This window comes from Neltuma alba, unplaced genomic scaffold, assembly GCF_004799145.2.
Source record: "Neltuma alba isolate B1F8T4 unplaced genomic scaffold, ASM479914v2 tig00004607_pilon, whole genome shotgun sequence".
Classification (NCBI taxonomy): domain Eukaryota; kingdom Viridiplantae; phylum Streptophyta; class Magnoliopsida; order Fabales; family Fabaceae; genus Neltuma; species Neltuma alba.
Window position 1 is genome coordinate 12,175 of NW_021633786.1, and position 12,023 is coordinate 24,197.

A 12,023-nucleotide genomic window follows, 5' to 3' on the forward strand; every position below is an offset into this window, starting at 1 on the left:
TTAAAAAAGTGATTTTAAAAAATTAAAAATATTTAGATGATTGTTATCAGAATCATTTTTTCAAAAAAAAAATATAAATAATATATATATGGAAAACCAATTTAAATGAAAAGATTAATAACTAAATTTTAATCTAATTAAAAATTGAAGGACTGAGTCATACTAAATTATAATAAAGGAATTAAGTTATCATTGAGTTAAAACTTAGAAGACCAAAAGTTTAAGCCTTTTTTTTTTAATGAAAACTACAAATAAATTTTAAAATGATGACCAACAAGCTGTCAGTTAAGATCGTAAGCGGTCTGACCTCGTAAGAAGGAGAACACTCTTTGGACTTGAGATCCTGAATTTATACCAAAAAAATTCTGAAATGATTATAGTAAATTTAACATGATAAAATTTTGAATTTTAGCAGAGTATAATTACAAAACGACGGTAGCAGCGCTTCCCTCCCTCCCGTTACCTTCGACCCCCCTCTGCCAAACCACGAAATGGATTTTTTGTTTCTTGCTTTCTTGAAAGAAAATTCTATTATATCTATAGATTTCTTCGTTCTCGAAGAAACAACTGCATCGCCCTCCATATTCTTCTCTTCAAGCAACGCCCCACCAAACAAAATCTTTAAATTAGTTTTGCTGATATCATCAGTCTTGGGATCTTTCTGTTTGTAACTTTTCTTTTCTTGTTGCATAGCTATCCAAAATGAAAAATAGAAGCTTTTTGTATTTGAGAACATAACCTCATGAGGTAATAGAAAATAGGGACGACAAGTTATTTAAGCTAGCATGATTACAAATTAAACTTATTATACACGCCTGATGCTAATATAAATACTACAATAACATGTAATAATTGAATTATATCTTTCTTAATTAAATTAAGAAATGGAAACTAATTAATTAACACATAATTTGGAGCAACCATTACTGTTGGTACAAAAGTCGTTGGCCCTTTTTTTTTCCTCAAAAAATGTAGGCTTAAGAGTCAACACCAGCCCTCGATGTCGATTCGACAGTGGACCATGGATATCTATCCTCCGACGGCAAAATTAAATTTTCCCTGCAATGCACAAAAGAAAACAATAATTATAATTTTTTTAGTATCATACTTCAATTTTTCATAATCGGATTAGATCTTATTAAAATAAGTGAAGAAAAATAAATAAATTAAATAACACAAATCCAATTATTTTCTTTCAAATTGCATGGAGTCCGAAAGAAACTGTTTTAATTCATGGTTTGTGAATATTATGGCTTTCTAATATTTTTAACTATGAGAGTATATATAAAATTATTTATATACTGTAATTTTTGAATGAAAAAACATAATAAATTATATCTCAATGAACTTATCTAATTTTCAACCATAACAGCAATAATGCTATGATTGCAGTAGTGATTTTTTCCCCTTTCCGGCCGGAATACTATTCTTATATCTCAAATCTTATGAGCGCGCGCACACAATAACACCAACGAAAAGATACTTTCTTTTCCCCACCGTATTAGATACTTTCTTTTCCCTACAGTATTAAGTTCTTATAGATTCTTACTATCTCTGTAGCAATATTGAATTGTCGATTTTACCAAAACTAAAAACATTTGAAATGTATTAATCGACATTATTTACACGCATGTGCCTGCATCTATGAAAAATTATGCAATACTTAATTAATCATGACAGCTTACTATATATTACTTTTAGTCCTTAATGTAAGAGCTAATTGACTAATTTTAAATTAGTTACTACCTCTGATCTTTAAAACTACTTAACTAATTTAGGTGGATTAACAAAGTTTATTAAGTTAGTTATTTGTAATAAATATGTGTTATCTTTTCTACAATACCCTTATTAATCATATATATTAGTTAGAACTATTATTTAATAGAATCTTTAACATGTAAAGACAGGAGGTAGTAAGAAGAAGAAACTTCATAGCCAGCCTCAATTATTATTGATGTAGGGGATCCACTATTGATAGTTAATAAACCGTCTAATTTTGTTAATTATATATGTATCTGGCAGACTGTCACGCTAATAAATAAAATCTTAGTCTGCAAACATATTTAGCCAATCATGGAACTTTGTTTTAAGTCCTTGACAATGTCACAGCACGTAGGCATCAGGTTTTGAAGGATGTGTCTATCAAGCTTATGTATTATATTTATATATATAGAGAGAGTATTCATTACTGATGGGCTGCTATACTAGATAAGTTTTTCCCAGCATTTCACAAATTTGAAGCCTTGAACGTCACTTTTTATATCTTAAATAATATAGGGCAACATGACTTCCCCAACAGCCAAAAAAAAAAAAAAACAAATTGAGGGAAAGCAAGTAGTGGAAGCAATCTTGCATGAATTAGTCAAACAAAAAGAAATTAATTTCAGCCAGCTTATTATACCCATCATAAACAGGCTATATTCCTTAGACTCTATCCCCAGGTTCTGAATATGGAAGACCACATGTTCAAAGCCATGGCGACCTCTTTTGCTTTCCTAGTTCTCTTTGTTTTGATGAAACTTATCCATAATTTGTGGTGGAAACCCAAAAGTATAGAGAGAAGATTAAGGAAGCAAGGGATCAGAGGCACTTCTTATCGGCCCTTCAAAGGGGACACGCCAGAAATGAAGAAGCTTGCCAAAGCCTCATCTTCTAAACCTATCTCCCTCAACACCCAAATTGCCCGTCGAGTCATCCCTTTTTATCACAACATGGTAAAGCGATATGGTAAGAAAACCAACCTTATAGTGATCATATGAACTAAATAATATATTTGGCTGCCAGTTAGCAAAACCCAGTTTTACAAAACTCGGTTTTGGGTTAATATTCCATTTTATTTGTGTAGGGAAAGTTTCGGTGTGTTGGTTTGGAAGTAGTCCAAAGCTGATCATAGCGGACGCAGAACTGATAAGGTTGCTATTAGAAGACAAGAAAGGTGAGCTAGTGCATCCACCTCTTAATCCACTGGTGAATCTTCAGCATTTGGGTTTTGCAGCCTTGGAAGGGCAAGAATGGAGTAAACGCAGACGGCTAATAACCCCTGCTTTCCACCTTGACAAGTTGAAGGTACCTATATATGCCACCAAATCAAGGCAGTTTTATTATGTTGTTGCAAAGTAGTACTACTCCTGGTCTTAATATAAGCTTAATTTGAGTGGATTAAGAAATTAGTTAGATTAGTTGTTTGTAATTAATAGATGTTGTCTTTCCCAAAATATCTTTGCTAATAATATGTGTTAGCTAGAATTATCATTTGATAAAATCTTTAACATGTGCAACTACTAAAAAAACTACTTTAGTAAAAATAAATATATATAAAAAGACAAATTGGACTAAGTTTATATTTAAGATCAAATTAAATATCAAACTAATTTTTATATTAAGGACCAAGGGTTATATATATGTTTATGAAATGTAAAGTACCCCAACCGGTCCTAAATCTAGAAGTTAGATAACAGATTTGCAGATATTAAGAAAATTAATGAAGTTAATTATTTATAAAAAATGTTTTGGCTTTCCGAAAATACTCATTTTAATCATTTGTATTAAAATTACTTCGTTAACATGTGCAGTTAAGAGGGAGGGAAAAAATTATAAATTTGAGAGACAAAATAGATCAAGGATCTATATTTAAGACTAAATCCTTTTACTATGCCTTATATTTAAGATAAGAGGGAGTAGTATATATGAGAAAACTAAAGAGGTAAAAGATGAAGGGAGATGTTCATATGTTTATGACACATATTGCCAAATACTCCTTCCGTCTTAAATTAATATAGAAGTTAATTGGAAAATTTGTTTTGATTATAAATATATGATTTTGATCCGCTTTGTGTTTGAAATTAATAGTATTTTCCGCAAACTATCCTTATTAGTTATACATATTGAAGAAGGGTTTCCATATGTGGTAGTTTTCATTACAAATGATTAAAGGGCCGTCTTAGAGAAGTCAACAAAAAACTGTTTTTTTCACAAATAACTAGCTTAACTATTTTTTTTAAAATTTTTCTAAATTAGTTGTCATCTTATTCTTATATTTAGGATGGGAGATAGAGTAGTGTATATGAGAAAACTAAAGGGGCAAAAGATGTAGGGAATGGTTCCAGCGTTTTCAAGGAGTTGTTGCAACCTGGTGGAGCAGTGGCAGACACTGGTAATGGAATCGCAAGGGAAGTGTGAGATTGATGTAGCACCACAACTCAGTACTTTGGCCTGTGACGCCATATCTCGAACAGCCTTTGGAAGTAGCTACCAACAAGGAAAGCAAATATTTGAACTCCAAAAACAGCAATCATTTTTAGTCCGCGAAGCCTATAACTCCATCTATATCCCGGGCTTCAGGTGAATACTTCACAGAGAAAGTCATATGAGGAGCACTGAATTATGATAATCCCAGAACGGTCTCTCAAAATGACTTAATTCCTATTTACTCCATAGGGATTATTTTAGAATTAAGTTTTTTTGTAAAATGACGTAACTGCGCTCAATGAAATTAAATATATCACTATCTTAATTGTTTGTTGTTATTTGATAAGTTAAAGTTGCTACTTGCTAAACTGTTGTTGTCATTTGATAAATTAAAGTTGTTACTTGTTAAATTATTGTTGTCATTTAATTATTTTTTAGATTAAGGGAATATATATATACTTTTTCTATAAAATTTAATCCTATACTAGTTGTGATTAAACCATTTTGGGGTCCTTAATTAATTGATATTTATAATTAACAATCAGCTTGTCATCTAAACTGTAAATAGTCTGACAAATGTTTCATATGTGGTTGTATTAATTCTATCCCCAGATTCGTACCCACAAGGAAAAACAAGAGAAGGTACCAAATATACAACCAAATCAAAGCAATATTGAAGAATATGATACGACAAAGAGAAGATGCAATGCAAAGAGGAGAGGTGGAAGGAGAGCTTGATTTGTTGGGCTTACTTTTGCAGTGCAAAGAACAAAGCATTAATGATGTGACAATTGATGATGTGATAGAAGAATGCAAAATGTTCTACATCGCTGGCCAAGAGACCACAGCCACCCTCCTCACATGGACTATGATCTGCTTATCTATATACCCAGATTGGCAAGACAAAGCAAGACATGAAGTTTTAGAGATTTGCGGTACAGCAAAGCCTGACTTCGGAGCCATTAATCGCTTTAAGATAGTAAGTTCTAATAATAAATAAATCATATTGAAATACTCCCTACATTTGGTTCAACACTATATATATATATATATATATCTATCTCTAGTTGGAGAAATTCATTAGTTCATTATAAGATCTTATCTTAATTAGTTGGGATTATATATGAATTAGTTATTGACCCAAATCTATACACTCCTTCCAATCCACAACATAAGTCATTTTAACCAATTCATCAATATAAAAAAATAGTAGTTAATTCATTAAATGTGTTTCAAATTAATTTTTTTTCCAACTTTGTCCATATTAAATGAGGTTCTAAAGAAGAGAGAAAAATACAAGGAGCTACATTTAAGCCTTAATTGCAGGCACAAAATTGACAAAAAAGTATTAGTTACTCTTCAAATAACTTATATTTTAGACTGAGTCATTTTTCTAAAAACGACTTATATTGTGGACCAGAGGGAGTAAAGGTTTTATAGCGATATAGGGAGGTTGTGAAATGTTATTACCTCTAGTAGTTCTTGGGATTTGGTCATTATCTTTCGAGAAGGAAGAGCTAATTGTTTTTTGTTGAATATTTTGTTGATAAGATTGGTTTTTATCAACATTGTTGTTTATCAAGTTAATAATATATATATTTGACTCTTGCAGATACCAATGATTCTTGATGAAGTGCTGAGACTTTTTCCCTCTCTACCTTTTATCTCGAGATACACAACGCGAGAAACCAGGGTGGGAAATTTGTTGATACCTGCGGGGGTTGAGCTGTGTTTATTGGTGATGAATGTTCATTATGATGCCGATTATTGGGGTGAGGATGCAAATGAGTTCAAACCAGAGAGATTTTGTGAAGGAGTTTCAAAAGCTTCAAAGGATCAAATGGCATTTTTCCCATTTGGTTGGGGTCCAAGAATTTGTGTGGCCCAAAAATTTGCATTGATTGAAGCAAAGATGGCTTTGGCCATGATTCTCCAACGTTTCTCATTTCAACTCTCGCCTTCTTACACTCATGCCCCTTGCCTTCGTATTACTGTTAAGCCACAATATGGTGCTCCTATCAATCTACGCCCTATCTGAAGAATTAATGTGAAATGTATGAATAAGTATCTTAGGTATTTGTGTATATGCGTTGAAATTGAAAATTGTGGTTGTTCTTGGTTTAAGAAAAAGTCTCAAGGAATCTATGCGTGGATTAATTGTAAATATGGAATTAATGTGGTTAGATAAGTAATCTTAGGGGTTACTAATAAAATATCCTAAAGATGTACTAAAATATATAAAGTAATAGGGTTAGAGGTCATTTTTGTCCTAAAAGCATTCGCAAAAAAGTACTAATGGATGTCCATAAGTTTTCTTTGACTCAATACACTTTGAAAGTACTAAAAAAAAGAGAGCAATATTACCATGTTCGTTACAAATAATTACGGTTAATGTTAGTTTTGACTCAATACACTTGAAAGTACTAAAAAAATTAGTAATATTACCATATTCGTTGCAAATAATTACACTTAATGTTAGTTTTTTAATTATTAGAGTTAAATTTTTTTAATGAAAAAGGCAACATTGCTCCTTTTTAAACACTTTTTGAGTGATATTATGCAAAAAAAAAAACTTATATAAATACTTACAGCTCTTTCAATGACCATTGACCCTTAAAGATAATGGACTTCCATCATAAGTATATAATTAATCGTGTTAATTAAGAAGTGTATCGTATGAGAATCTAATACCTGATATTAATTTATGTCTGCTTGTCTACAAAATTTATTTTTTATGGCTAGGTACATATATTTTTTTACTGGAGGCAATCCTGCTCGCCACTAATGTGAATCATTCCCGCAAAAATTCAAACTTTAATTCATCACGTTATAAAGAAATAACTATTTCTATTAGACCCAAATCCCATTATCTACAAAATATATAGTTGAATCCATCTGTCGTCCGAAAAAAGTCAAGGCCCATAGCAAATATACGAATTTTCATTTAAACTAAAATTATCTGGGTATTAGTAACAGGAATTGGTCTAACAAAAAAACTAGTTCTTCGTATCGTGACAAATTAAGATTCAAATTCCTGTTATGAGATGGATCCAGATTTAGTACATGATAACACTTTAAATAGGAATGTCTTTAGTAAGTGGATATCTATGCATAATAAAAAAATAATTGTGTATTAGTCAGTGAGGACTTTTGGCCCCCAAAAAAAAAAAATCAGCGCCGATTATTTAGCTGTGCCGGCTCACCGATCCTTGTTGATTCGCTTGTTTTGTAGTTCATGACTTCGCGAAATGCCCACATGGTGTAGTTAGGACTAATATTGCTGATTAACCGTTTGAGGGAATGGAGTTAGAATAAATCTTGTTCATTTCTCCTTTAAAGTATGCCCACATGGTGTTTGAGAAAATGCCAACTTTTTTTCTGGGTAAAGCAGTTAGTAATTATTATGTACAATATGGTATATACAATTTGGTTTTTGATCGAAATATACGTAAGTAATTATTATATATACTTCCGAACATTTCAAAATGATTAATATTTTATTGATCAAAAGAATTTTGTTTTATTGGTTCATTATACAAACACACATACGCACACACACTCTGCGCGGGGATAGATGCTAGGCAAATGAGTGGAGAATACGAGAATTGGGCAGAACAATCTCTGAAACGCCTGGAAATAAAATGCCTGATAAGAGTTAGGTGTGTAAACTATTTGAATAAAAGTCAATTTAGTATTGCGGAAGTAACAGATCATAACATTATGATGTGTTTAAAGCTAAGAAAGATTGGTAAGCTGATGAGATTTGGTTAAAATTTACAAAGTTATAAATTCAAATTCCACGACTAATATAAAAACTTTATTAATAGAGTGACCTATAAGTGCTTCTGTAAACATTTTTCGAGTCATAAAACATAACCTATTATTGATGAGCTTTCATGACCCAACTCAACCAAAATTTTTGTGAAAAAAGAGGTATATTGAGCCATACAGTAATTAAGAACAAACGGGGGATAAAATTAATAGCAACATAAATCATACCGATATATATACATATCTATGCTCACATTTAATTTATTTGGTGATGAAGAAGCATAGCTAAGACCCTTTTCAGTAATTGAATCATCGTCCTTCGAGCCTTAACAATTTGAAGAAACCCCCAGAGAGGTGCGAGAATACACCACAGATATATATTCTTCATTGACAACTAAAATATGCTAATGGATTTACAATATCGATTCACAATGGTGTGTTTTGTCTACGAACAATTTTAGACGCCCATCCTATTTATAAAGGGCTTGTATCACTGGTATTTCATGGAAGAGAGAAAATAAAGTTCAGCAATTGTATCCAAGTTTCTTCTTAATTTTGTTGAAATTTCATAAGCTTACATTTATTTATTTAGATCGGAAGAAAGAAAAAGAAGCATGACACACGCTTTTGTTTACAGTGAACATGTTTTGCGAAATTCTTTATTGCAACAGCAAGTAATGGGAGAACCTAGACATATAGTTCTCCTTTGAACTTTAATATAAGACTCAATTGATTAATTTTAAGAGATTAAGAAAGGTGCTGAATTACTTAATTATAATATATGTTACATAATCTTTTTAAGATACTTATAAGGGTTATTAGATTGTATATCAATTTATAAGTGAGACAAATTAATTTGGATAAAAACAATAAATATAGATACTTTAAAGTAATTTAAGAATTTTTTTAATTTCTCCAAATTAGTTAACTGTATCTTATATTAAGCAATGTAGGTAGCATAGAATTACATGTCCTAGAAACACTAACTTCTTAATTTAGCTTAGGTTATTCATATATTTTATTTGACAAGTTGCAAAAGTAAGAGAATATAACAAGAAAATGCCGTGAATATACATATCTTGGGGCAATAAAATGCCTATTTCAGGTAATAACAAAAAGAAAAGCAAGAAAATTTATATAGTACTCAAGAAATTGCATTAATTGGCCGATAAAAATACCGTGTTATGTGTTCACCAAAAAAACAAAACCGTGTTATGTATAGTTACGGCGGGTAACTTACGTACTTTGATTTGAATGGGTCCAACAACCCAAAGACATATACATAAACATCAAGCTTAGATTTTCTGTTCATTGATAAAATACAAATTAGCAATGGATTACTAAATTACTGTTCCCAGTATTTAATATAAAAGCTAAATTTGACATTTAATTTGGTCCTAAATATAAGAATATAATTCACTTTATCTTTTATATATATCTTTTTTCTTTTCAAAGTAGTCATTGTAGTAGTTACATATATTAAAGATTTTATTAAATGGTAGTTTTAGCTAATACACATATCAGCAAAAGTATTCTAGGAAAGACAGTACCTATTTATTACAAATAATTAATTCAACTAGTTTTCTTAGTCTCTCCAAATTAATTAATTACGTTTTATATTAAGAACTGGAGAAGTACCGAAGGTAATATCTTATATTTGGAAAATTTAGTATTAATTATATGATTGTCTTTATTAAATTTGCATTGTTGAAGAAAAATTTGTATGTACGTTCGTTTTTTTATTACTTTGAAATTTTCTTTAATTTCATCTAACTTTTCTTTCCTTTCCACTATTTCTCTTCCCCTCATCCTCCTGTTTTACATCAACGCGCCTAGGAACCCTTTCATTGACGAGGACAACATATCAAGCCTCATATCTGACGTAAGGCTTCTGATTTCAATTTAAGTCCACTCACACCTGAGCATCCAAACAAGTTCATTTTCTGTTGGGCAGCAGAGATTCATGTGAGCACGGCTATCTACAATGCCAAGTGGCAAAATTGTAGGGTTTCAAAAAGTACTGATGGTGTCAAAAAAAAAAGTACTGATGGTGTCAGAGATTTTTCCTTTAAAGAAAAAAGCAATAATAAATCATACAGAGCTTGTAATTTTCTATATGATTATTACGTAAAACATGTCTATAAATATTTTTTAATGCTATTCCAAACATACCATATGTCATGTCCCTTCTCATGCTTTTTATAAGTTACAAATAACCAAATTAAAATTATATATGCAGATAAAAAAGTTGATTAAAATTTATTAAAAATATTAAACACGTAAAAAATGCAGATATAACTTGTTCCTCAATAAATATCATTCTCTCTCCACCTCCGTTGCTTCAATTTTCCCTCTCCACCTTCTTTGCTCGGATTTTCCCAATGCACATACGCAATGGTAATTATCATCAAAGGATCGAATTGACGAAGATGGAGAACACCCCTGGCCTTTAGAATTTACTTTTAAGTTTTATTAAATTTCGGAGGCAGAGAAGAATGATAAATCCTTGACCACGTCACTCACATGGGTCTTCACAGTTAATCCATCCATACTCCATACATCTATCATCTCTGCTCACACAGAGGAAAAAATAGCGAAGGTAGAACGTAGAATTTTGTGGTCTTAACTTGAGGAGAGAGAAAATTAAATTAATTCTTTGACGGCTGGCTTAACTGAGATCACATATTCGAACATCCATCTCAATATATCTCATAATATTTCATATCATCTTAATTAATTAAGGATATATTTTGCTCTATCTAATTAATTTAATTTATCTGCACTTTAAGCGCGTTTTTTACTCAGCCAAAACTAATTAATTAATCAAATCATTTATTGAGTCTCACTTGCCCAAACTCTATTTTGCTTACTTTTCTAATGTGCATTTATTATTATTATTATACTGGTATGTTTTTTTTATATTAAAAATAAATGCGAAGGTAGGCCCTGCTGGGATTCGAATTGCCGTAATTAATTTTGCAAGATTAAGAAAGCCACCGATGCTTACTACAATTTCAACACTCACCTAGAGGCACTCTTACGCCAAGGCGGTTCACTCTCCTCAAAATGGTAACTAGAGGTGTTCATGAGACTGCTACCCAGGATCAAGATAATCAGAATAAGATGGATTTTCTGTTCGGTGTTCCATCCCGTTTGGGATAAGAAATAACCGCAACGGAACATAGATGTTCTGTTTATTTGTAAAACAATTTTAATTTTTTTTATTTCAAAACTAAATGTAATTGAAGCATAAAAAATTATAATAAAAATTATATCAAAAAATAGATAAAAATTGAGAGTAGTGGAAAATTAACAAACAAAATGTTTTTTAAATATAGAAAATATATAAACTTAAAATATGCCTTAAAAATATCATATAACACATCCAGTAAAACTTATAAATTGTAAATAACATAATCATAAAAATTATAATATTATAATATTAATAATAAGTAAAACAAATTAATAAAATTAAAAAGCTAATATATTAGGACCGAAGGTTATGACGGGAGACAAGTGGACGCCGCTAACAACAACCCGATCTCATGACTTTGAAGTTTGAACGTCCTCTCCTGAAAGAAACTTCAATGTCAAAAGGAGAATTTTCACAAAGAATAATTAAAGTTCTAGGGAGAGATGAGCAAGTCGGAATTTAATAAGTGTTCATATTGGAAACTTAGGACGTAAGATCTTCCAACTTTCCTGAATTTAACTGTGGCTCCTATAAATTGATTTCGCAAGTCTATAGTTATTTATATTTATTATTTTTGGATTCTTTTAGGATAAAATTTTTTTTGACCATTTTTTAAAACGTGAAAAATTCAAATATAACTATGCTAATCGATGACACACCTCTCTTTATGCGTAAAACAAAGTAATTTTTTTTAAACTAAAAAAGATGGCCAATTTAATGAGCAGCAAGATTTTGAATATATTAGATCAAAGTGGAAGAGGGGTTAATTTCGAAGTACTTTCCTCATCATGGCTTTGCACCTAAAAGCAGATAAACATCACTATCCCAGAGTCAAGAATTACACCTTTTAAGACGTGTTATCCCAAAACGA

General features: G+C 30.9%; 1 protein-coding gene across 1 annotated transcript; it reads left to right on the forward strand.

Annotated features, from left to right (window-relative positions):
• The first annotated feature begins 2,471 nt into the window (after positions 1–2,471).
• Positions 2,472–6,273, forward strand: LOC114745318 (cytochrome P450 CYP72A219-like). The gene is made up of 5 exons (XM_028933481.1): positions 2,472–2,727; positions 2,846–3,066; positions 4,094–4,341; positions 4,801–5,167; positions 5,801–6,273. The coding sequence occupies exons 1-5, from the start codon at positions 2,475–2,477 to the stop codon at positions 6,224–6,226; spliced, it is 1,515 nt and encodes a 504-aa protein (XP_028789314.1). The 5' UTR covers positions 2,472–2,474; the 3' UTR covers positions 6,227–6,273.
• The last annotated feature ends 5,750 nt before the right edge of the window (positions 6,274–12,023 follow it).

Coding starts and splice junctions, on each gene's coding strand:
- LOC114745318 (XM_028933481.1), top strand. CDS start 2,475: ATGGCGACCTCTTTTGCTTTCCTAGTTCTCTTTGTTTTGATGAAACTT. Junction 2,728..2,845: donor CAACATGGTAAAGCGATATG/GTAAGAAAACCA, acceptor TTATTTGTGTAG/GGAAAGTTTCGGTGTGTTGG. Junction 4,342..4,800: donor ATCTATATCCCGGGCTTCAG/GTGAATACTTCA, acceptor TTCTATCCCCAG/ATTCGTACCCACAAGGAAAA.